General features: G+C 36.4%; 1 protein-coding gene and 1 long non-coding RNA gene across 2 annotated transcripts in view; both read left to right on the top strand.

Moving 5' to 3' along the window:
• Window positions 1-227: 227 nt before the first annotated feature.
• The window catches only part of cps1 (carbamoyl-phosphate synthase 1, mitochondrial), a 57,866-nt gene continuing 31,235 nt past the window's right edge, over window positions 228-26,858 (top strand). The window contains exons 1-21 of the mRNA XM_032568860.1: window positions 228-561; window positions 2,238-2,347; window positions 3,986-4,130; window positions 6,443-6,532; window positions 6,605-6,661; window positions 6,747-6,839; window positions 6,929-7,018; window positions 7,216-7,344; window positions 7,545-7,651; window positions 7,833-7,974; window positions 8,179-8,256; window positions 10,859-10,957; window positions 11,346-11,441; window positions 13,910-14,099; window positions 14,242-14,399; window positions 14,475-14,603; window positions 14,794-14,938; window positions 15,341-15,551; window positions 18,213-18,411; window positions 18,492-18,668; window positions 20,402-20,520. Of these exons, the coding sequence (XP_032424751.1) occupies window positions 436-561; window positions 2,238-2,347; window positions 3,986-4,130; window positions 6,443-6,532; window positions 6,605-6,661; window positions 6,747-6,839; window positions 6,929-7,018; window positions 7,216-7,344; window positions 7,545-7,651; window positions 7,833-7,974; window positions 8,179-8,256; window positions 10,859-10,957; window positions 11,346-11,441; window positions 13,910-14,099; window positions 14,242-14,399; window positions 14,475-14,603; window positions 14,794-14,938; window positions 15,341-15,551; window positions 18,213-18,411; window positions 18,492-18,668; window positions 20,402-20,520 (2,690 nt within the window). The 5' untranslated portion in view covers window positions 228-435. The remainder of the gene's footprint in view (window positions 562-2,237; window positions 2,348-3,985; window positions 4,131-6,442; window positions 6,533-6,604; window positions 6,662-6,746; window positions 6,840-6,928; window positions 7,019-7,215; window positions 7,345-7,544; window positions 7,652-7,832; window positions 7,975-8,178; window positions 8,257-10,858; window positions 10,958-11,345; window positions 11,442-13,909; window positions 14,100-14,241; window positions 14,400-14,474; window positions 14,604-14,793; window positions 14,939-15,340; window positions 15,552-18,212; window positions 18,412-18,491; window positions 18,669-20,401; window positions 20,521-26,858) is intronic.
• On the top strand, window positions 24,740-26,848 carry LOC116723746 (uncharacterized). Its single transcript, XR_004340031.1, has 2 exons — window positions 24,740-24,992; window positions 25,378-26,848. It is a non-coding gene; the product is annotated as an uncharacterized LOC116723746 (long non-coding RNA).

Raw genomic sequence — 26,858 nt, 5'->3', positions numbered from 1 at the left:
TAACTAGATAAATATAGTATTAAAGGTACAGTTTCACCTGCAAAACGCCCCAAAAGACATCCACCGTTTTAATTAATACCAACAATATAATAGGTCATAAAATACATAAACGGATATCTAGTATTTGCTGTTACGTTTGAGATAAAAGTGGGCGTTTTTCATTTCTTTTTTGCATGGAGGCCAATCTAAACACCGTCCGCTTCATGTGTTCAGAACAACAAATCTCCGGCGGCCAATCCGTTGCAACGTTTCAAGCGCCCACTTGAACTGTCAGCCTGTGGCCACTGAATACACGAGGAGAAGCTCGTAACTATTTTCTCAACATTTAAGATATTTTAAATAGCATTCGTTTTTACACATTTTCGTTCAGACTGCCCCTTCTGTCCGCTATTTTCCTCCCGTGTCATTTTATTAACAGTGTGACTTTAGATTACTATGACCAAAATCTTGTTGGCTTGCGGCGTGGTTAAATCTCTGAGACAAGGATGGATGATTTGCAGGAAAGTGAGAAACACGTCAGGCTGGCCGCGACTTCAATCTGCGAAACTTCTTAGTGTCAAGGTAAGAAAACGGCTTGTGATTGAAGGGTGTAAACCACAGCTACTGTGACCTTTTAGTTTAAAAACACATTCACTCGCTTCTGAGCTGCAAACTCGTTGGCGTCTGGGTCATGCATATCTGTGTAAGCATTTGAAAAGTAGCCACTCCTCCCAAACAGAAAAAAAGTGGGAAGAGTGTCGTTAAGAGACTTAACTTTCTTGTGAAATAAAATTAAATGCAGATAATTATATATATATATATATATATATATATATATATATATATATATATATATATATATATATATATATATATATATATATATATATATAATTAAAACGTTTTGTGTGATCTAGTCTTTCCCCTACCCTCTTTTTAAAATCTGTGTATTTATCTCATCAGCCCTGTTTCCTTAGAATAGATGCTGTTTGTGCCTGAGATTTTCTGACAGCTGTCTGTGCAGCTGCTGGACTTGAGCGCATCACATGTATAAATCACACTGTTGCATCATAGTCGCACTGACTGCTCTGTACACCTCATTCAAATATAGAATACCATGCAAAGTTAATTTGGTTAAATAACTTGTTTACCTCAAAATATATTACAACGTGAGACGTGTTTATTTCTGTTAATTTTGAGTATTGATTACAGCTGATGAAAACTTAAAAATTGTTTCTCAAAAAATGCAAATGACATGACAGAAAACCATTCAGACCTTTCGGTCAATTTAGAGTTATCATTTAGCCCAACAGTCATGTCTTTTAATTGTTGCGGGAACATATTAAGATAACCAGTGAATTCACTCTATTGATTTCCATAATGAAAGCAAAATTTACTTTTATCTTAAAAAATGACTGCTTACTTAGTTTGTGTTGTGTTGTTACTCCTTAGCCTAGGTAAGACACCTGTGACATTGCTAACCACTCATTCCCTTTTAGTGCTCTAAATGTCTGTTGATTTTTGATTCCACCGGCTCAATTTGCTTAACAATCCAGCCAAGGCTTCAGTTATTGCTGTTATCTGTTTATGTTTTTTCAACTTTCCAGTAGAATTAGTATTAAGCCACAATCATCAATAATGGATTAAATAAATGCTTGAAACATAACTGCTTGTGTGCAATGAATCAATGTGAGTTTCATCATTTGAACTGAACTATTAAAGTGTATTTAGATACAGGAGTATGCTGTCATAGTGTATTACAAGCAAGAATTAATTAAACTTTAAAGCAAATTTTAAGCTTTTAGTGGGTCATCACTGCCAATATGTCAGTAGTTTAGATGTCCTCTGTCAGAGAAAAGAATAAAAATTTATCACTCATTGTTCCATTTGTATTCATGTTGGTGTTTGCTGACACTGCTCCACAGTGGGTATCACCAACCTTTACATTTATATATTTATCTCCCTCGATCTCCCCTCTCTCCTGCTCTAACGCCGACCCGCTCTCTAACTTGTGCTCACAACAGTTGAAGAGATTTGTCTGTCTCAGCATTCGCAGCACATTTCTCAATGACCTGCAGTTTCAGCACAAAGTCCCAGTGGCTCACTGGCTGCCATATCTCTCCTACACTCAAAATCTACAGGCCATCTTATTTCAAAGTTTTGCCTTTGGTCTGTCCAAACTGGGTTTAGAAAAAGAGAATACATTATTCTTGGGTGAGATTTCACTTGTCATCTGTCTACCTTCTTTTAACTCCCAGGCACAGACAGCTCACCTGGTCTTGGAGGATGGTACCAGGATGAAAGGGTTTTCTTTTGGGCACAATGGCTCTGTAGCTGGGGAACTTGTCTTCAATACTGGCCTGGTGGGGTAAGAAAGAAACTTCGTCTTTTGTTGTTACACCATTCGATCTTAAACAAAACTGTGGTCTGCAACAAATGTTTGTCAGATAAAGAAAATAAGACTAAAAGGAAGGTGGCTTCTCAGAAACACTTGTAAAAAAAAAACTAGGACACTCCAGTAAATTTTAAAATCTTTATTAACCAATGTTCAGATATTGCCTCCTGTCATTAATGAATAACTGAAAAAGAAAGTGATTCTTAATCCTGGCCAAACCGCACACACAAAAAATGTTTGACTTACTGCAAAAATATCCAGAAAATGTGTTTTGTAACAAAGGAAAAGGTTAGGACACATCACTTCCTAATTGCTAGTGTTACCCTTTTTGGCAGAAATAGCTTCAGTGAGAAACTTCCTGTAGCCTTTTAATAGTCTTTGACATTGATCTGAGAAAAACTTGCCTCACCCCTCACTTTCAGCAGGGAGGTGTTTGAGAGGTTCCCTGCATTTATTGCCTGTTTCAATTCACATCACAGCATGGTTGATGGGTCTACTGCAATATTTTAGGTAATTATATGTTTTGGTTTTATTTCTTGTTTAGTGTTAATTAATTTTTACAGATGGTCTCACATTTTTTTAAGGAGCTGTTCTGGACAGCTTTTGCTGAGCACAAGGAGAGCCTCCTGTAGGGGTCTGTTTTACAACGGATCTGAAGAGTCTGACTGAAGACCATCTGTTGCTCAGGGTTATCCATTATTGTCTTAAATCTTACTTTTTGGTACAGTCAGATCCAGAGCAGTTCTCAGAACTGATCTGGCCTTCTTTATTAATTTATTATTCATTCCTAGTGACCGACTCTGATGATCATACCCCAACAAACATTAGCAGAAAAGGCTGTTCTCTTCACAACAGACTTATAGAAAATCTGCAGCACCTTGCTGCAAACCCTGAAGGACAAAAGTCTCCACAAGAAGTACAGTCTGTTCAGTACCCTCTTCTATACAACTTTGTTGTTGCCTCTGCATGTGCCTGCTTTTCTTAAGCACCCTCCAACACTTGGTAGAGTTCATGATGAACTCTATGATGGTTTTCTGGCAGAGTCTTACTAAAGCAAACAATCTTCAAAGCATGCTATTTTCAGCTCCATACTGCAGAGTTATGACAAATAGCCATGCTGTTCTATTGTTCAGTTTTACTCCTCTGTTCAAACAACATTATTCCAGAATTATTGGTCTATGTCTAGGTTCTCTGTGGAAACCGTTTTTTCTGAACTTTATATTTTTTTTCTTATAGAGCAAATGTTTCCTCCTTGCATGCATCTCATGAAAGTTATGATTGCAAAGCCTCTACCTCTTCCATATCAACAGTAGCAATAGTGTATTTTGGGTCCCATGATCATTTTAGGGCTTTATGAGATTTACTTAAGCATCTTTTTCAGGGTGAACTGTGTGCTTGTAAAACTTTATTATATGGTGTTAGAATGGATCTTCAATATCAGAATGTACAAAACATATTCGGAAAATCTGCAGGTGTCCTAATTCTTTCAAATAACTATGGACTAAATAACTTCATATATTAAGATTATAGTACGTAGACACATTTTTAAAAAATAATGCCTAACACTGAGTTTAAATAATACCTCACTGCAATGTGGATTTACTGGTTTAGGTATCCTGAGGCCCTTACTGACCCCAGCTACAAAGGTCAAATCCTGACCTTGACATACCCCATTGTTGGAAACTATGGTGTACCTAACACCCAGGAGCTGGATGAACTTGGCCTGAGAAAACATGTGGAGTCGGCAAACATTCAGGTATTACATGAAGGAGAGAGTGAACTCTTTCAGGAATTCTGTTCTGAATATTAAACTATAAAAGATTTTTACTCTGTGAGATTTTAGTGTATGCTTTTAATGTTGCAATACTAGTAAGCATAAAACAATATTTGATTCTTAAATATTCCCTTTCACATGTTTTAATTGCATGCCTTGTTATATAAAATTAATAAACTTTTTTTAAAGTGCTATGGCCAAACTGTCTTTTCGTTGTATTGTCTTTTCTCATAATTAAATATAGCTATTTAGGTATTTTTTGTGGTTGCTAAGTCAGCCATTTGTTTATTGAATTTTTTTGTTATGATAAGAGAGCTACAGCAAGCAATACCCACTATTCATCAAAATCACATTTTTGTTACTCCTTTGTAAAATCTAATGGGCATGTTTGAGGTGTAAAAAGAGATGTGCCTGTCTCTTCTAGATAACATTTGGATTTGGAGTTAGTACAGTCTTTTTCAACATCTGTGACAGTCTGTGCTCTGTGGTTTTACAGTTGTGATCAAGATTTGTTTATCTTACTGTAGCAAACTGGTTCAGGGCCAAAGAGTCAATTGAGAAGTTTGCATAACAACACCCAACTACTTTGACTTATGTGGAGCACTACAGTTCAAAAGCTAAAAACAGTGCATTATCCAACTCTTTATCCAAGTAGCTTAGATTTTCTCCAGAAGGACTGGTCACACGGTGACCAGTAGGCGTGCACATCTAAGGGTGCAACCTTAGATGTTTTTGAGGCGCACCACTGAGAAACTCACATTTGCAACCGCTAGAGTCCCATGTGATGTCATCAGGAAATTAATGATTGAATAGGATATATCTATGAAAGATGTGTCAGCCTAAAACTGCAAACATGAAAGGCTGTAAAGCAAGTTATGAGTTCAGGGTGGTGATATAGACGGTTTAAATTGAGCTTCCTTTGTGGCATTGAAAATTCTTATATGACTCACCTTAGACATTTCTATCCATCTGTCCGTCCGTCCGTCCGTCCATCCATCCATCCATCCATCCGTCCATTTTCTAACACCCTTGTACCTAGCGGGGTCGGGAGAGGTGCTGGTGTCTATCTCCAGCTAACATTTAGAGCGAGAGGCGGAATACACCCTGGTCAGGTCTCCAGTCTGTCACAGGGCACCTTAGACATTTCTGCTTGGCATTTTGTTTCTTGGTTTGTTACGAGGTTTACCACACAAATCCCTCCATAAACTTTAACGGGTTCAGAACTCACCAGCCCACGTCGTCTCCAGAATCCCATCTACTCACCAGTACTACTAACCCCATCCCTTTAAGTTTTACCTTAAAGGGACTTTACTGGCTCCTCATCCTTTACGCATTGAGTTCAAAATACTCCTATTAACATCTAAAACCCTCCAGAATATAGCCACTCTTTTATCTTACTCATTTCCTGTGTGTTTATACACCATCTTGCACGCTTCATTTCTCTTTTAACTCTCTTTTCTCTATGCCAAGTGCCCATCAGTCGACCTTGGGACTCAGGTCTTTTAGCTGCTTTCCTCTCAAAGTCTGGAATAAACTGTCACTCCTCAAATTTCACCTGTTCAGACTAGGGGCTTGCCCTCGACAAGCACCTCTCCGTATGTTCTCTTTATAGCACTTTTTAACCTTTGCTCACATTAAGCTGTGAATGTTAAGCGACCTTGAAAGGTTCTTGCAAATAAAATGCATTATTATTAAAAATTGAGTAATTAAAAGGTGAAAATAAAACTTGAGAAAAGGAACTTAAACAACAACATGCAAACTTAAATAAATAATACTCTTCTGTTTTACAGTGGATAAATACTAAAACACAAATAAACATATTCCCACCTCTGCATAAGGGAAGGTGCTGAATCAGCAGATTTAATGTTTATGTCCATTTTCTTCTGTGGGAGGCTGAATGCACGGCACCAACAAACCAACAAGATTGAGAGAGATTATTATTGTGAGTTTTGTTGAAATCTACTTCTGTATGCCTTTAAATCCTCAGGATTCCTTTGATCCTTTAGGAGAAACAGCATTTATATGCAGGTCCACACTTTATAACAGCATTGCTTTGTTTTAGATTTTTTGTAGCTGAAAAATAGCATTGAAATTATTTAGTGTTCTGTACATATTGTTGTTCCTGAGATAATGGTGCTTACATTACCTTCTTGCTTCTTATCTTCTATTATTTAATGCAAATGTTGCAGTTGTTTACATCACACTCTTTTGCAAAATCCATCAAACATACTCAATTTCTTATTAACTAGAACTTTCCTTAAGGATAATATTTTTCTTTACTTTGATACCATTAGGTGTCTGGTCTTCTTGTTCAAGACTACAGCCATGAATACAGCCACTGGAATTCTGTCAAGTCTTTGGGTCAGTGGCTACAAGAAGAGCAGGTTGGTTTTCAAATGACCAAGTCCTTGGTGCAGCTCCTTTTTTGGAAATTAACTCTCCCTTCTACTATAAAGGTCCCTGCACTGTTTGGAATAGACACCAGGATGCTGACCAAGATCATCAGAGACAAGGTCTTGTAAATTTTAAGGTTAGCTCAGTTGCATGGAATAAACAGAGTAGCTGATCGCTCACTGATTTGTTTTTGTTCCTCCTTAGGGCACTGTTTTAGCAAAGATTGAATTTGATGGACAGCCTATAGAGATATCTGATCCCAACCAGAAAAACCTTATAGCAGAAGTTTCAACCAAGGTGGAAACAACAAGGCACTTTTGTTTTCATTCCTGCTATTAAGAAAAAGCTGCAAAGATTTTCATTCGCCATGTCACCGTTTCCATTAGGAAATCAAAGTTTTTGGAAAAGGAAACCCAATAAAAGTTGTGGCTGTGGACTGTGGCATTAAGCATAATATAATCCGACTGCTGGTTAAGGTAGGAATGGCAAAACGCTGAATTTGTAAATTCCCTTCACCTGTCATTGGTGCTATACATTGTGTAACTTTGAGTGTTCTCCTTATAACATATTATATAAAGTTATCCATTTCACTGCTATTTTCCTTAACTTTGCAAAAAGAAATTTGCCACATAATCTCTAAAAGACAATCCATTGCATGTATCTCTGGATGCAGCGAGGCACAGAGGTCCACCTTGTACCATGGGACCAGGATTTGATGAGCTTAGACTATGATGGCTTGTTTATATCAAATGGACCAGGAGACCCGTCTCTGGCTGAAACACTCATCAACAATATCCGCAAGGTATGTTTTAGATGCACTGAAAAATGTTTGTGACCACTTAAAGTAAAAAGACGTAGAAGAAAAATTTGAAACACCATTAGGTTGACTTTTTAAAGAGAAATCAGAATCGGCCAAATAGATCACTAATTTCTGATCAGTGCATTGATAATGTTGTAAATTAGGATTCCATCTAATTTGTAACTGAATTTGTTTTTTTTAAGGTGCTTGAGAGTGATCGGCCTCAGCCGGTGTTTGGGATCTGCATGGGCAATCAGATCACGGCTCTGGCAGCAGGAGCAAAGTCATATAAACTGCCAATGGGTAACAGGTGAATAAACTCGTTTTATATTAAGTAAATACACGTAATTAACACGATACCCAATCATTAAAAGATTCTGTTTATAATAAACAGATTTTTTATTTTATTATTATTATTTTTTTAAAGTTGCCTCCCTTAACAGAAAAATAATAAAAGTATTTAGATTTGATGCATACCTGTCATTCTCCAGAGGCCAGAACCAGCCAGTGCTGAATGTGATGACAGGACAGGCATTCATTACAGCCCAAAACCATGGTTACGGCATAGACAGCAAGTCCCTTCCAGCAGGCTGGAGCCCACTTTTTGTCAATGCTAATGATGGCACCAATGAGGTTAATTTCACTCTACATGTTTGTCAATACATATGCATATTTATTTTCATTTGTGTAGTACGTTTCCTTAAAAGATAGCATTCGAGTACATTACAAAGAGTCTTTATATGTTTCCAAAAACAGTTTTTAAAATACTCTCTTGTTTCTGGATTCTATCAGTAGTTTTTGCTTGATTTCTTTATGTATAATATGCATATTTTCCAGGGCATCATGCACAACACTAAGCCTGTTTTCACGGCCCAGTTCCATCCGGAGGCTAAGGGTGGTCCCACTGACACTGAGGTAATTAAAGACTTTGATGGTGCTGCATAAAGTACCTGAATTCTATACGGCAACTAATTAAAGGTTTATTCAGAGGATTCAACCAAGGTAAAATTACACATATTCCGCCTAAATAGGACCTCCACAGATGATGGCCTAGAAAAGTGAAGCACTTAAACAGTGGAGTTTGCAAATTAGAAATAGAAAAAATGAATATACGTATTTTTTCGTCTCTTTTGTTAGCGGTTGGTAAGTTTTGGTTCTCTGGTAAAAGAAAGAAAAATGCTATTGACATGACATTAATGCAACAATGAAAGGTTTGGATTCAGGTTTTTATTGATAATAAATAAATATTTGTTTTGAGACGTCCTACATTCAGTGTTTTGCAAAATTATTCATATCAAATGAGTACTTTCACATTTTGTCACATTACAAATGTGTCAAAGCATATCTAGTTTAAAACGAGTTAGAAGTTAATATTTGAAGTTGGAGATTTAAGGGAACCCAGAATAAAGAATTTCCTCTACTACAAATTTAAGAAGAAATTACCATCCACCTGCACTAACAAGATGAATGAAGAGAGCTTTATTCAGAAAAGCAGCTAAGAGGCTCATTTTAACTCTGGAAGAGCTGAAGGAAAGAGCCCAGGAAAAATAATCTATCAAGTTGACAGCAAAGAATCTGATCTTTATTGAAAAGCAACAATATATTAAAAGCTGTTGTTGAAAGAAAACTGGAATAAATCTGGTTTGCAGTAGGTCAAAACATGTAGTGGACACAGCAAACATGTAGAAAAGTGCTTTGTTTAGATGACACAAAAGTGTAACTATTTGCCCTACATATAATAAAAGTAGTAGTACAAATATAACCCTGTGCATCACCCTGAACATACCACTCCTGTGGTGAGACACATTGTTTGCAGCATCATGCTGCTGTTAAGCTTGCATTGAGCAGGTGCAGGGAAGCTTCTAAGGAACGGGGACAGGACAAAGCTAAAATCACAAAATGACAGCAAATACCCTGTGGGAGAACAACAATAGAATCATTTAGATTGAAGAAGCATATTCAGGAATTAGCTTGACCCAGTCAAAATCTGGATCTCAATCCAAATCTGAAACTGTGGCAAGAGATGAAAATTTTACAATATGCTTCATCCAGTCTTATTAAGTTTTGCCTTTCTGCAAAACATACCAGTTTTTAATTCCCTGTACAAAATATCAACCTACACTTTTGAGATTTTTATGTATAAAAGAAAATCTTTAGACTTGAAATCCTTTCCATCCTCTTCACAAACATGCTCTCCCCTGTGTGGTCTTTCAGTAAAAATCCCAAAGAAATACAGATTGTACATAAAATATTTATACTACACAAAACTTTGTATAACCACAAAGTTTGTGCAAGTCTGAAATAAAGATTAAAATCTGTCTGAGCAGCAGAATGTATTGCATCGGTCTCATTTAGAAAAATACTGATAGTGCCCTCTCTTCTGCAGTAGACTGACCATGGTTCTGTGTGATTGTCCTTATTTTCTTTCTTGTTTTACCTTGTCAAAAAAGAAAGATTTTTTTTTTTTTACTCTTTTTCTTTTAATCTTATTTATAAGATGTGTTCAACGGGCACCTACTTTCTGCAAAGCTCAAACAATTTCTATTTAATTGCAAACACTTTTTTCCCAAAAACACAACATTTACTTTACTGAATTTTGTCCATTTGTGTAATGCCATAACTGTTTGCAGACACATCAATAATGTTTAGGACCCAATATATTTACCTTCCCCTGCTATCTGTGCCTAATTTGCAGTGTGTCGAGATTTTCACTTCTTAGTGTCGGACTTCTTGAGGTTAGTTTTCTATCAGCAGGTTTACAGTGATGTTTAATATCTCAGAAATATCATAACTGTATTCAGATTGCATAAAGTAGAATATTAGCTTTGAATACTGCTTTGATTTATCCTCCTCTTCCCTGTAATCACTTGGTTCACTTAGTGTATCACACTTTAGTTTTTGTAGTTAATGTGTAGCTTTTATTCTGTTATTCTGCTTGTAGTCAAAATGAATAATGCCATTTTAAGCTGATAAGACAAGGCCACACTGTACTTTAATGTTCCCATCTTAAAAGTAATGACATTAAAATCAACCTGTATATTTTTTTATTTATTTTTCATAATAATTGTTTTATTTACACTTGTTCTATGGGATGTCTGACTTTGGTGAGGAATTAAATTAGATATTTAAAAAAAAAAATTCTGTATAGTCAGTTCATCTAACTTCCTAGGTAATTATCAATCAATCAATCAATCAGTCAATCAATCTTATGTATAAAGCACCCTTCATACTTAAAGCAGATCAAAGTGCTGATTTTGTGAGTTGTTTTGGTAGTAAGGAGAAATAACTCCAAAAGCAGAGAACAATTACACATTTTGTGGGGTAACAAGTAAGTTCAAAGTAATTAATTACTGTCCGTTTCAAGAAAGTCAATGAGAGTCTGGTTATTTCCAGATGTATCACTTGTATCACAGTCTCTTAATAGTGTCTAAAGATTTCTTTATATTTTCTTACTAGGATATCATTCAGTATATTTCAGAACATAATTTTTATAATTAAAATGTCTTTGTTTCCATAGTTTCTATTTGATGCCTTCATATCCTTGATAAAGAATGGAAAGGACACTAACATTGTGTCAGTGATGCCGAAGAACCCCTGCATCCCCCCCAGAGCACAGGTACATGAAGTGCTTCGCAATTAAGATTTATTATGCTTTATTATATATTTACTATATATTTATTATGCATGCTAAGATTTATTAACATTGGTGCATGTAAAAGCTAAGAGAACGCACCAAACAAGATGTTTTTTAAATATATCAGAACATAAATAAATATATCTGCATTTGGTAAATACTCAAAAATAGTCAAGGATATTGATGTTAGATTACAGAAAGGTAGCGAAAACTTTATGGGCAAAGTTTTTTTTGTTGCAGGAGTTGCACATGAATGAAACAATTCAGTTTTTCTCCATTGCAAAAGGAACAAATTTCTGCGTGTTTGCTTTTACTAAGTTTGAAGCTTTTCACTATTTGCTGTATTTACAATTTTTTTGTCATGATGCAGGTTTCAAAGGTGCTGGTGCTGGGGTCAGGTGGTCTGTCTATAGGCCAGGCTGGTGAATTTGACTATTCTGGATCTCAAGCTATTAAGGCCATGAAGGTAAGAGGATCATGATGCCTCCTGTAGGTGTACAGACTGTAATTGTTAGCAGTATCAATGGAAATATATTAAAAATGCACTTTTACCTAAATATAACACTATTATTTGAATAAATATTTAAAATTCCCCTCCACACCGCATTTCAGTTCACATCAGTAATGCACCAAGGCATACACTAATTTCCACTTTACAAGACACACATCTGCTGGATGAGCAGGTGAGTATTTTCGAAACTGTTGGTCTACTTAGAATGTCGATGACAGCTATTTCTTGATCTTACGTAGAATTGTCCAGAATTGAGAAAATAGCTTGTAAGCAGCAGTCATTTGGATATTGTCTTGTTTATGTCAGAGACATAGTCAGAAATGCTGACTATTTCCAAATGAAAGAAAAGCACACTGGTTTACATTCTTGTCACTTAAGGACAGAAATCTGAGGCTATAATTTGCACTGGTTCATCAAAACTGAATAGAATTTAGTTCCAACAGAATAATGCACGACACTGTAGAGTTTAAATAGTCTCCACCGAGTCTCTTGAAAACAACAATATTTCAACAGCACTCCAATGAAATCACAGTCACCAGATCCTAATACAACAATGCACCTTTGGGATATTTTGGATTGGGAGAATAATATGATTGGTTTGCAGCTAATAAATATGTGGCAACTGCATGTTGCTATCAGGGCAATAAAAACCAATATGTCTGAGGAATGTTTTGGACAACTTGGTAAATCTACGGGATGCCAACAAAACTAAAAGCAATCAGTCCGTCCGGAATTTGTCCTACTGAAGTCGATTTCTCAGGATGCATCTCATCTTGGCCAGTCAGCTGTTACTTTTACCCTGCACACTGACTTTAGGAAAATAAAGTTTTGATAGTGACTTCAGCAGATTGTGGGTTTTCTCATACGAGCTACTTGCCTCAGGTTGTTTAGTTATAAAACTTTACACATTCACTTAATTAAGGGAGATACAAGTCAGCTGGCTCCTCTCTGGGTGATTGATCTAGAAAAGTCAAGGTCATACCTGCTCAAAAACATTTACCAGTTCTTGGTAGGAACAGGCAATGCATTGAAAGTAGGACTCAGTTTTACAATACAATAGACGTATAAACAAGATTACAATGGTTGGTCAGTTCAGAACATGACATGTTGTCTTCTTGTCCTAAATAAATAGATATATCGGTGATTACATAGAATCCTTGACATAATTGATCTGTGTCCCAAATAAATATTCCATCGATGCACTTCATTATCAATTAGAGTTATCCAGACAGTTTTCTGAGCAATATGCAAAGAGAGAACTATGCTTTCTTTGTCCATGTCTGTATGTGAGAGTAAGAACATATGAACTGGCCAGAGTGTCTTACGTTATTTGTCCAGTTAGGTCTGACCCAGCTAACTGTTGTTATCTAAACATTATTTCATGCAAATTTTTCACATATTCCTGTCGCCTTAAACTGGGAATTAAAGAAGTTTTTCTATCCCTCTCCAAGGTATCCAGACCCCCCTCTGCATGATCATTTTTCTACATCAACAAGGTGTCAGGAGACTCTGTTTTATTGGCCTAAGCAGGGCTTACCCTGAACTTTTATTGGTTACAACTTTGCGTTTTAGGTTGTTGCCTCGCAAGCGTGACCTACTTTTCCTTTTAGATTCAATTACTGAGACAGATACCCTGAAGTGTTCCTTTCAAAATGCAGATGCTTGAGAAGTGTTTTGCATCCCTGTGACACCCTTGCTGAATTCTTCACAACTTTTCCACATTCATGGTATGACGCAGTATATTTCAAAGGTATCCATTTTGTGACATTACAACTGCAAGCTTAAAGTATTATAATGAGATTTTAAGTGACAGATGAAGATCACATAACGTCCAGTTATGAAAAAGGGAAATGAACCTGTGCTTTTCAAAGTTTTTACAGATAAAAATATGAAAAATATGGTTTGTATTTAGTTCTATTTAAACTGGAGCAGTTAAAATGAGCCAATTTTATGGAAAAAGGAGTAAGAAGAAATTGTTTTTAGGCTGTGAGAAATCTGGCTTGCAGTTTGCCAAAGAGCAAACCAGATTTGGCAAACTGCAAATATGGCTGATGATGTCTGATCATATTTGTTGATGATCGGACATGCGATACTAGACAAGGTGAAAAACTGATACCCCAAAGTACGTAAGTGCTAAATATGTCATATTTATAAAATAACAACATATTCAGTAGCTCAGTGTGCAGACCAATACTCACATGAATGAAGTTTATGACTTTTCTGTCATCTAGTACCAGCAAAACTAGATTCCCAGAAAAAATGGTTTGGACCACTGTTTTATGGACTCACATTTTTGTTTCCTCTCACACATTCTTTTTTTTGTTTGTTTTTTGCAAAGTCAAATACTAGTAAGATCATACCGGTTCCTTCTCACATTTTCAAATTGCTATTTATTTATATATTTATTTATTTATTTAATTTAGGAGGAGAACTTGAAGACAGTGCTCATGAACCCTAACATAGCATCTGTTCAAACCAATGAAGTGGGCTCCAAGCAGGCAGACTCTGTCTACTTCCTGCCAGTGACTCCACAGTTTGTAACAGAAGTGATTAAAACCGAGCGTCCTGACGGCATTCTGCTTTCTATGGGTGGACAGACTGCACTTAACTGTGGTATGATGTGTTTGAAGTTGAAAGAATTAGAAAATCCACTTATTAAAACTTTTGTTGGAACTAGTGTGCCTAATTCCATTTCCTTTGCTTTAGCAGATTCAACATGTTTTAATTAGATGTACATAAATAAATTTCTGTTTAGGAGTGGAATTATTTCAACGTGGCATTTTGGAGCAGTATGGGGTGAAAGTCCTTGGGACCCCAGTGGAATCCATCATGGCCACAGAAGACAGGCAGCTTTTTGCTGATAAACTCATGGAGATCAATGAGAAAATTGCACCCAGCATTGCTGTGGAGTCAGTAAGTATCCACATTAGGTTGTTAGGATATTTTGAGAGACATTGTCGTCTTAAATTATTCATGTGCATCTTTCAGGTGCCTCATGCCTTGAAAGCAGCGGAGAAAATAGGGTATCCAGTGATGTTACGATCAGCCTATGCCCTGGGAGGTCTGGGGTCTGGTCTGTGTGCTACCAAAGAAAAATTGGAGGAAACTGCCCAGAAGGTATAGTGTATAATCTAGGTGAAGTTGTCCAAACTTTTTAAAGTTGTATCATTATGAGGGCTGGGACTTTAACACATAATTATATAGGTTAAGTATTTACATCAATTTTAATGAGTTGAAAATTTTAATGCAGTTAATTCAATTTTCCTTACATTTTTGCATGTTTCATAACATTGTGTTAATACTGTAGGCCCTGGCCATGAGCAGTCAGATTCTGGTGGAGAAGTCTTTACTCGGCTGGAAGGAGGTAGAATATGAGGTTGTGAGAGATGTGGCTGATAACTGTGTTACGGTTTGCAACATGGAGAATTTCGATCCACTGGGCATTCACACAGGTACACACACACCAGTTTCTTATTCTTATTGAAGAGGCTCTAGTGTGGTATTGGCTCTCCCTTTGTGGACATAAAACCTTCAACTACTTTGAGAAGGTTGCTAACGAGGTTTTGAAGTGTGTTTATTGATATACCTTACTATTTTCCCGCAACAGCATTTTTGAGGTCAGGCATTGATGTTGGAACTTGCTTGTTCAATCAGTAGAGTGACAAAGAACTTTTTATGACACTTCAGTTACTTAAATTTGGATTTGATTTGTTGTGATTTGTTTTATCTTCATGAGTTTTAGATTAGCTGATAATTATTTTTGCTAAAATATAATTTTAATATTTATTTTTTATATTGATTCAAGCCCGCAGACTTCTTAGATCTTCACAACCTCCTCTTCACTTATTTTGTAGGCGACTCCATCGTTGTAGCACCAAGTCAAACATTGTCCAATGAGGAGTACCACATGCTCCGTGAGACGGCTATTAAGGTGGTGCGTCACCTTGGAATTGTGGGCGAGTGCAACATCCAGTATGCTCTCCATCCATCATCGCTGGAATACTGCATCATTGAGGTTAATGCTCGGCTCTCAAGAAGCTCAGCTTTAGCATCCAAAGCTACTGGGTGAGAACATTTATGCTGTGTAGAGTCTCGTAAAATGTGATTTTATTGTGTAACTAGAAATAAGATGACAATCCATCTACAACAATTTCAGGAATCAGGAACTGCGAGGAGGATTTTCCCACATTATTCAAGGCAACATTCCCTCAAATTTGACATGTTGCACTTTTGTGCAGATTAAAACAGTGTCATCTTGGAGGAATAAAAATATACCCTCATCTTACTTCTTTGGAAAAGAAAATATGCCAGCATCTTAACTTTTACCCCAAATTCTTGTCAGTTTCTGTTGTCTATTAACAGACCTGAGGCATAATGTTGGCACAATAGCACACTACTGTTGTGTCTATGTTACATTTTTGATGAATGACACTGGTCTGGGGCCACACACACAGTTTTGGTTGCACTTTTGTTGGTGCCTTGTTTGATAACTCCATTACTTAAAGGTATGGCAGCACCTTTCTCAAGCTTATTGAGACTTTTAAAAAAAAGTTTAGATTGAAAAAAATGACCTCTAACTGAAAATTATTTACATTTCATCAACTTCAATAAATACAGAAAGACCAAGGCCTCATACTTTTGTTTACATTGTGTCAGTATTTATTGTGCAACAGTTTCGTAAATGAATTTCAAAGTGAAGGGAGAGGATGAAAGCAACATTAAACACACAAAGAGACGTTTGGGTGTAAAAATTGCTTTTCAGCTTATGTCTTTACAGATTCATAATCACTTGCCTCATAATTTGTGCCTTTTTCAGTGAGAACAATTTTGTCTAAAAATCAATCGTTCATTAAAATGAACAATCCAAACATAAGTGTAATCCAGATTTCGTTCATGTGTTCAATATTGGTTTTGATGAGCACTGCTTGCAGACTTCAGCATCTTTCACATATCTATCCATTTAGTATGAAATTGTATGCATTTAAATAACATGATGCTTCGCTTAGAAATTGAAATGAAAATGGCAAGAGTAGTAACACACTGCATGTGTAAAGAGAACTTATGCTGCCTGGAGTATGTAACTCTATAGGATTACTGTTAAATCTGATACATGTGTTGTGTTGCAAAACTTATCCAGGGGATAGAATTTTCTGCAGAATGTTATGGTTAGGAAAAAAACATAGTACAAATAAAACTAAGGACAAGGTTGGCTAATGGCAGATTAGTCTAGTCAGACAAAATTTCAGTAAATTTTAGGAAAACTGCAAATTCAATTTTTTTGTATTTTGCCAGAAACATGAAGGTTTAAGAAGTCACAAGATATCACTGAAGATTTCAATGCATATAATGTACTGAATCGACCAGTCTATCTGTTGTTGTCCTATGCCTCCTATAAATGCATTACAAGTGTACTTTTTTTTCTCATACGTTAGTGAGATGGATGTGAGATGTTTTAAACATGGCAAAAAAAAAATTAAGTTGCCCTTTTGTGGTCATGTAAAGTGTTTGTGTTTGCCTACATAGAGTAGTAGACCAATATAAAATGTTTAAGCTTGATTTTCTTTTTTTTTTTTTTTTGAATTGCTAAAATGAGGTAAAGCAGAGTGCTTTCTGACTAGCTGTTGGCCCGTCTCTACTCTAAGAATTTATTTGTTTTCCACAAACTACCTTTGGAATTACATTTGTCTGCAAGGCAATTTTTGGTATAGCTCATTTTCAGCAACAAGCCAATACAAATTGTTTTACATGATTAGAAGACGAATAAAACAATCAACACTCAAAACAAAAAGTAAATAAAAACACATTGCTGTGGAGAAGGGGAAAATGGTGACAGGTGAAAGGCAGACTACACATTATGATGTTCTGGTAGTCAATAATCAAAGGCAACTCTAAAGAAATGTTTTTAGCATTGATTTAAAGGTTAAAGTGTTTCAGTGTTTCAGCATTTTTGCAGTTTTCTGAAAGTTTGGTCCAGATTAGAGGAGTTTACGAACTGAAAGTTGCTTCTCTGGGGGTCTGAGGATTCAAAGTAGACTTGAACCAAAAGACGTAAGTGGTCTACAAGGTTAATACAACAGCAAGAGATCCTTAATGTATTTTGGTTAAGGATTTATAAATCACCAAGCCATTTAGTGATTTATAAATGATCAAAAGTACTTTTGGTGTTAGTGAGCTAAAGGAACCAATTCTGATAAGATATTTGCATAATCTCTTCAGAAAATCAGAACTATCCCTGTGAAGCACTCACCTTCATATTCTGCTCCATGGTAATGACCTCCACTTAACTCACCAGATGAGAACCTGTGCTCACATTTAGCTGTAATTTGTGCTTTGCAAGACAAGCTTCCTTTTGATGGGAAATATTTTGGCATTGTAATATCTTGAGATCTGGAGCCACATTTATTAAATTGTTCAAATAACATGATTTAAAAAGCCCACCATAATGTCTTCAATTTAAATGTAACATTATCACAGTAAATCACAGTTTTAATCACAGTGATTTTTAAAAATATATCTTATTCCTACTAGGTAGTATTATAAATTAAGCTACACTATATTAAGACAACACTTTCAAAATTGGTCTACATGTTACTGTATTAATATTGTACAACAGCACAATGTGGACAAAATGACAAAGACGAATTTACATTATTTTTCTTGTACATAAAGTCTAATAATTTCTTCCCCAAAGTTGATATTTGTCCTACTGTTTGCTGTGGTTCACAGTTACCCCTTGGCATTTGTAGCTGCTAAGTTAGCTCTGGGAATCCCTTTGCCAGACATCAGAAACGCCGTATCAGAGAAGACCACAGCCTGCTTTGAGCCAAGTTTAGACTACATTGTCACCAAGATTCCCCGCTGGGACCTGGACCGCTTTCAGGGCATGTCATTGGAAATAGGCAGTGCCATGAAAAGTGTTGGAGAGGTGGGTAGGACATATATAATTAAACACTTCCTAACTTACGTCCTCACTTAGTCACTAACCTTCCCCTCTTGTGGATTCAGGTGATGGCGGTGGGTCGAACGTTTGAGGAGAGTGTGCAGAAGGCCTTGAGGATGTGTCATCCATCTGTGGATGGCTTTGTTCCCAGATTGCCACTCAAGAAAGCCTGGGGCAACACACAGAACCTTCAGCAGGAGCTGGCTGTGCCCTCCAGCACCCGCATCTTCTCCCTTGCCAAGGTGCGTAGATCCTTTAAAATATTAATAATAAATGAGACTGACTATCGTTTGCTCATTAAAACCACATTTTGAAGTGTTAATGAAATTTATTTTCCCTCGCCTTCTGCATGAGTAGCAATGAATGATTAATTGTGTAGAAAACCTTGTCTGTCTTTGAAGGCTTGTCTTTTGCGGATTACATAAACAGCAACACGTATAACACTTTGATTGTCTGACAATGTGGCTTATTGAAGTATGTTACGGAGATTCATCTAAATTGCATAATATCTTTAAATGTTTGTCCTCTATCCATTTCTGTATCTCATTGCAGAGAATTGCGAGTGAATTGCTTTAAGTCTGCATAGTTTTTAAAGGTGAAATGAGAAGCAGCTTGAGATTGCAGGGTCAATCTTTTTTATTCAAACACGGAGAAGAATTATTGCAAATTGGAAATCTTGCACATATTCACCACTTCAGTTGTTTTAATCACTATCTCTGAAAGAAGCAAAATAAGGCTGTCGCTGTCAAAACATCGAAGGCTCAGGTAGTGGTGCATATTTCCCATATAACTGAGTTATAGTATTACAGTTAGTAACACATTGTTCAAAATGTAAAATCCTTATCATATTTCTGGTATAGAATGTACAAGGCCTTCAAAAATATTCCCCTGAAGTTCTTAAAATGTTGTTGCTGCACAACCAAATACTCTTGTTTTTGGGGCATTGCATTTGATATACTAAAACACAGCAGTGGAGAAAAAAAGTTAGACCTGCTGTAAAAGAGTTATAAATGAAATTCTGTAAAATGTGATGCATGTTTGTATTCAGTCCACTTTACTCTTGTACCCTTTGATAAAATTCCATTACTGTCAGATGTTGACTAATTAGTAAATGGTATCCCTATGCATGTATTTTAATTCCCACTGTGACGAAAACAGTGCTTTGAAAACCAACTAACACAAGTAGACAAGTCACGGGTAAAGTTGTTCAGAAGTTTAAAGCAGGGCGACTATATAAAACAATATCCTAAGCTTTGGACATCTCACGAGCCACTCTTGAATTCATCATCTGAAAACAGGAAGAGCATAGCACAACTGCAAATGCTTTATGACATGGCTGATTATCTAAACTGACACCCCAGATAAAGAATGTAAAATCAAAGAAGCAGTCAAGGAGATCCATGGTAGCTCTGGAGAAGCTGCAGAGATCCACAGCTTAGGTGGGAAGTTGGTTGAAAGAACGCTATTAGCTGTGGATGTATTGATAAATGATAAAACTAAAACCGTATTCTAATAAAGGCATTACTAAATTCATAGTTATTCACATATAAAGCATCAGCAGCAATGTGCTTGCTTGTGCATGGAATTGTTTGACTAAAATCCTTCCACATTATTGAGGCTATTTTGCTTGTCAGACGTCTAATAAAAAAATATTTATTGTCTGTTGTCAGAGCACAACCTCTGTTATATTATATGTTGATGACACAAGGTGTTTAAACAACACTTCTTAATGAAATGCCAAAGTAATATATTTCTCCTGCAATAAATATGTCATCTGAAGCAGTCCTTGAAGGAGGAATGGACACCAGCATGTTATTTATGTTTACTGTCCTCTAGTCTTCATTTGAAATCACTGGATGTTCATCATCAGGTGAAACCTTCTGAATGCCAGCTTTCAGGGGAGTAAATGATGAATAGGGTGATGATGAAAAATGAAAATTGATACTCGGTCTCTTTCATATGTCTTACTTTTCAGGCGCTGCATAATGGTATGAGTGTTGATCAGATTCATCAGCTCACGGCCATAGATAAGTGGTTCCTCCACAAACTTCGCAGAATAACACAGTTGGAGCAAAACCTTGGAAACTATAGCAGGTAACACCAATGGAGAGTAAATACCTGTTGGGGCCTCTGGGCACAAGAACTTGTGGGTTTCTATGCGCTGATGTTCAGGGACATAGTCTTAATTACATTCACAGATTCTAGTTCTTATGAAAGTCGAACATTTTTTTCCTGATCAGGAAAAATCTACTTCAACAGACCACATTCAGTTTTTTTTTTTTTGTGACAACTTATTAACAAAAATCACTTGAGTCATTTCATGTCACAGTTTGACTTATGTTTGAGTCTGGCAAGATTCACAGTCTATTTAATAAAAACCAAAGACATCCCATGACTTATGACATTCTTCTTCTTCTTCTTCTTCTTATTATTATTATTATTGCAGGAAGTCTTCTTTATTCAGACATATATCCATTGTATTTCAGATTTCAAGAAAGAGTTTATTCAAAATAATTAAAGTGCAGTTGGAAAGGTTGAAGAAAAGTGCATCACAAAAAGTCCAGATATGTATAAAATGCAAAAAACAATTTACAAAGGAGGCACTTGTTTTCTTCATCATGGTTGTTACCGGTTCACAAAATATCAAAAATATATATTTTTGATAAGAACTTGAAATCCCATATGAAATGATTACCTTGCAACAACAGAAAACACAATAATGGTGCATTGCAGAGAAAAATAACAGCAAAGCAAAGCACAAATAATATAATAAATACAATTATTTTAGTAGTTCTTCTTGACCATGGTTTTATGCCAAAATGAAATGTAGCAGGTGAGATCACTTTGTGTACAAAGAATGCGGTCAAATAATAAAAATCATCATGGAATTCTCAACCCAAACATTTTAAAATAAATGTAATGTATATCTTTGCAGAGAATCATCTGATTGAAACTAATAATAGGTCCAAGTTACTGCAGGTAACATCGAGGATAAATTGTGTAGAGCTGGATGAATTTTAATACAAGGCAAAAAAGATAAAAACAAGCTTTTCTGAAAGGAAAATTGGTATCCAGTGATAAAACCTACAATTAAGTTTTAACATCCGAAAGGCATTGTTTAACTAAATTGTGAAAAAGATTTTTGCAAACAACTGTCAAGTTTTACTGCATTTATTTTCATTGAAGTCCTAGGTATATAATTGGAAATAATTGGCACTTGTTTAATTTTGTTCAAAACCAACACTCACAGATAGCCTTTTTTCATAGTTTTCATCTTCTTAAATCCAAATATCTGCTTTTTAAAATGAAATCGTTCAGACAGAAAAAGTGTCCTCAACTTTAATTGCATCTCTCCATTAGTATTATGTCTTCAAAACTGACAGAACTTTGAACATATTATAAAATAAGTCAAATTTTTACTATAATGAATGACTAAACTGTGCTCATATATAAAAAGAGATTGTTTTACCCAATTTGTCACATTTTATCCCACCATCTTTTTTACCATTAAGGTTAGAAGAAACAACCTTGTTGCTGCATAGCCTCAAATAATGTATGCATTTTTCTCTCCGTCCTGCTATCAATCAAGAACAAGTCACCATATTGCTGAACTCTTCCTGCTGATGCAGAGTTTTACCTCAACACCCTGCTTCTGGTTAAAAACCAGAACTTAAGACTTAAGACCTAGTAATTTTATTAAATTATTCTAATTAAAGTTTAATAATTGATTCATTTGCATTTATTTTTGTCCTGAATTCTACATTTGAAACCCAAGACATAGCTAAGGATTGCACATAAACAATTCTTTCTTGAACACCCTTATGGGCTATTGTTGTGTTACATTAGCTTCAATAGCACTTCTAGGAATCACAAATGGGTAAATATGATAAAATCAAGGTAAAAAAAAACAACAACTTCGGTCTTCGTAATCTTTCCGTTATATTCTTTCAAAGGGTTCACATTCACTTTCCTGTCTTTCTCTCTGTTGCACTGCTTTGCCCTCCGGCTCTTTCCCGAATGGCTCAAATCAAAGAAATGATGAATTATTGTGGATCAGCCATGGGTGACCTTTTGCTTTCTTTTGCTGGTTAAAATTTAATGGCTAGTCATCCGGTGGGCAACCTGATACACGGTGGAACGTTGTAATCGTCGCTACCTCCACTAGTGTTGGGGACTTTTGGATGAACACAGAACATCTGGCTGTTGTCAGACTAATGAAGCATAGAGCTGAGTGCAGGTGGGCTCAAGCTGTATTGCACATTAGACACAACACATTAAAACTTTTTCTGTAATTTGTAGTGAATAACAATCATGCACATAGTGTGGAAAAAAAGTTGTTTTTTTTGTAAGACTTTAATGTTATCTATGTGCTGCACAAAACTATAAAGAATCACACTATTTAATCAAAAAGTTTTACGTTATCCATTATGTGTATCTTGGAAGCAAATGTGTTTATTGATTACAAACAATTTAATGCTAGACTTGATGGGCTAGCTGCATGTCAACAACCTCATCATTTCTGCATTAGGCTGATGGCATTGTAAATTAACTTTGAGGCTGAATACAGGGCCAGTTCCACTGTGCACTCAAATATATTTATTTGTACGGCATGCTTAGCACTACAGTGGTTTTGATCTGTGCCGAGCAAAGTGCAGGTAGAGTTTAGTTCCCACCTCGGCGTACAGGGGCGCAAAGCTCAGTTGAGCTTGTGCTGCATTCAAATCAAAGTTGAAATTTGTTTATTCTTGACAGAATTTCTGTCACTGCCAACAGATTGACAAACTGCTTGAAACAAACAGCAGCTGGTCAGAATGGAAAAAAAAAGAGCTCCTTCATAAGGTTCACGCTGTTCTCTAGAATCATAGAGGGTTATTAAAATTAGAATATTGCAGAGGATCAATAGAAAAGTATATTTTAAAAGAAATCCTTGGCTTATAAAAAGTAGGTTTATTTCTATAAATTTAAAACTTAGTTGGGCCTCTTGCATCAGTCACTGTGGCATAAAATCGATGACCCTGTGGCACTGTAATGGAAGCCCGGGTTGTTTGGATGAAAATGAAATCAGCATTTCTATAAAGCTTGTGAGTAGAAGGATATATCAAGTGCTCTTAAATTTCCTGGTAGATGGCTGTGTTGAATATGTTCTTCAGAAAATGCACTGAACCAACTCCAGCAGATGATGTGGCACCTTAAATCATCACTGACTGGAAACTTTATAGTAGACAACGTGGGAACTGTGCCTTCCTGCTGTTGTTCCAGATTCTCAGACCTTGATTTCCATACAAAAATTACCATTTGCCTTAGACTAAAAAGAGGACTTTGGACCACTGAGCAACAGTCTAGTTATTTTTCCAAAGCCCAGATAAGATGCTTTTGAAACTTCATGCTTAATAAATGACTTGATATGAGGAGTCAAAATTTGTAGTTCATGTGATTGTGCACAGTGGCTCTTGATGCACTGACTTAGTCTGCTCCCCCATCAAATTCTTCAATGGATTTTGATTGACAAGCCTCTCAAGGCTGTTGCATCGCTGTTGGTGGTGCATCTTTTCCTACCATACTTTTTCCTTCCTCCCAACTCTCTTTGAATTTGCTGCAACTTTTTTCACAATATTTAAATCTTCTGAAACTGAATTTTTAGGTTTCATTATTTGGAAGTCATACTCATCAAAATTACAAGAAACCAAGACTTGAAATATTCCAGTCTGTTCTAATGAAGCTATAATATGAGTCTCGCTTTCTGAAATGACTGAGAAAAAGTATTTTCACAATATTTAAATTTTTGAGCTGTTTTGCTATTTTTGTTGCACAAGAAGAATGTTCAGCTTTACAGAAAACAGCTTGTTTTTTTAAGGATTTGGATGAACAGAACATTGCGGAAAAATGTTTTTCAGTTTAGCTCCATATTGACAACAGACTTAAACATAAGGCTCAGTGAATTATGCATTAAGGCTGCAATTTAGAAGCTAAATTATTTTTTAAAGAGGGATATTATGTGCACATTGTGGCATTTTATATCAAAGTCAACAGACTATGTTACCTACAGTTGTTATGGAAATGCTTTATATATCAAAATAACTTACTCATTTGAGCTCAGCTGACGACTGAAACTCCAAGGCAGAGCTTTGTGTAGATAGGCGTCTTAATGCATGAGCAAGCACTTAGGTAGCCCCGAACGGCTGCCTTGGGAGATTCAAGGATTTTTCAAACATGCATAAAAAAATACAAGCAATAATCCAGGTATGTTTTCGATGAGGGAATAACATCATAACATGATATAATGCTCATAAAAGATAATTTGCATAATATCCCCTTTAACCCTATAACGCCAAACGTATCATATGTGATACATGAGTTTTTGAGACCTCCAAATGAGCAGTGTGACATTTTTTTCCCTAAAAAACCCGATGTATACAATTAGACACATGTAGTGCACTGATAATCCAACAGGGGGTAGTAACTTTCTCGCCAGAGGCCTTTCCACTGATACTACAAGACTGCCATGGCAAAGGACTGGGACACATGCGTTTTCAGCAGGAAAACTTTGCCAATTTTAGAAGGTTAAGGTAAGAAAAAAAAAATTGTTTTGGGGTGAACTATCAATAGGAACACTTACTGAGTTGATGCAATGTAAAATTACTTAGTATTTTATCATAATTTTTTTGTAAAACCGTGTTGAAAAGTGATGTATCAAATTTGATACAGTGGGTCAGTTAACTCGAAAAATCAGTCAATTGTCTTTTATTGTACTTCATGTATTTTACATGTATTTCAAGCAATGTACAGTCTTTTTTCATATAAACTAATGACATGTTTGCATGTTCATAATTTGGTACCTTTATAGCTTAAAAATAGATATGCAACTTGCACCTTTTGCTTATTTTCATTGAAAACTGACCAATTCAAAGATAAAATAAACACTCTGTTTTTTGTGCCTGTGTGTTTTTTTAGATGGCAAAGACATACACTGTTGAAGAAATTCTGAATATGATTATGGATGGGAATTCAAGTGACATTGAGCAGCTAGGGGAGGATGAGGATGAGGATGAGGAATGGACTCCTGCAAGGAGTGAGGAACACCCAGATAGCGGCGATGATGACCACCTGAAGAATGTCACGCTGTTGACAAAATCATGGTGCCTTTCAAAGGAAAATCACATCTACAGTGCTACATGCCAGGAAAACCTCACAAGTGGGGGTTCAAGATGTGGGGATGTGGTGGGCAAAGTGGCTATCTATATGACTTTGATGTGTGCCAAAGGGGAGGAAATCTTGACCAAGAGAAATCTGATGTTGGTGCTACAGGAGATGTTGTCCTGAAAATGACCTCAACCCTTCCAGCAGGAAAGAATCACAAAGTTTTTGCTGACAATTTCTTTACGTCAGTTCCATTGGTAGAGCACTTGAAACAAAGAGGAATCTACTACATAGGCACAGTCCGAATGAACAGGGTGAAGAATTGCCAACTGATGGATGAGAAAGAACTGAAGAAAAACGGAAGAGGGTCACTGGATTTCAGAGTAAACCAGGAAAACAACATCGTTGTGAGATGGTATGACAACAAAGCTGTGAACCTGCTCTCTTCTTTTGTTGGTGTTGAACCACTGGGCAGTGTGAAGCGTTGGGATTGAAAAGCCAAAACCCACATAATGGTTCCCAGACCGGCCATTGTTGACACTTACAACAGGTTCATGGGAGGCATTGACCTTCTTGATATGCTTTCTGCACTGTACAAGTTCAGCTTCAGATCCCGAAGATGGTACATCTACATTTGGTGGCACACCATCACAGTGGCAGTAATCAATGCATGGATCCGCTACAGAAGAAATCTGGAGAAACTGCATCCCAGGCAGAAACACCTGCCCCTGCGAAGGTTTCAGGCCTCTGTTGCCACTGCCCTCACAAGTGCACGAAAGGTCAAAAAGTGTGGCAGACCTTTGTCCTCTCCGGAAGCAACGCCAACCCCTCCTAGGAGGAGGAAAACCACTGAGTTGCCCCCTGATGTGAGAAAGGATGGCCTCAATCATTTCCCAACATGGGAAACCCGACAGAGATGCAAGCACTGTGTGGGCCACTTTGCCCATGTGTTCTGTAAGAAATGCAGAGTGCATCTTTGTCTGAACAAGGACAGAAACTGTTTCCAAGCTTATCATAATGGAAAATAAAAAGGTTGTGAGCCACAATATGTCTAGAAAATAATTGAAATGTTATGTTCTCAAGACTGCCACCCTGCCAGTTCCATTAGTGGATTTGTTATTGCTGCATTGTTGTAGCACTTTTTATGTTTAGAATTAACAATTTATCTGAGTTATTTGTGTTTTATTATGTTTTTGTTTGTTCAAGAAAAAATAATCTTTGAGCATTGTGACCCGATGTATCAAATATGATACAAAATGAAACTCATATATGGAAAATGATATTTTAAATTTTTT

This window comes from Xiphophorus hellerii, chromosome 7 (assembly GCF_003331165.1).
Source record: "Xiphophorus hellerii strain 12219 chromosome 7, Xiphophorus_hellerii-4.1, whole genome shotgun sequence".
Lineage (NCBI taxonomy): Eukaryota > Metazoa > Chordata > Actinopteri > Cyprinodontiformes > Poeciliidae > Xiphophorus > Xiphophorus hellerii.
Note: the sequence above shows the minus strand (reverse complement) of the source record. Positions and strands in the feature narration are given on the sequence as shown.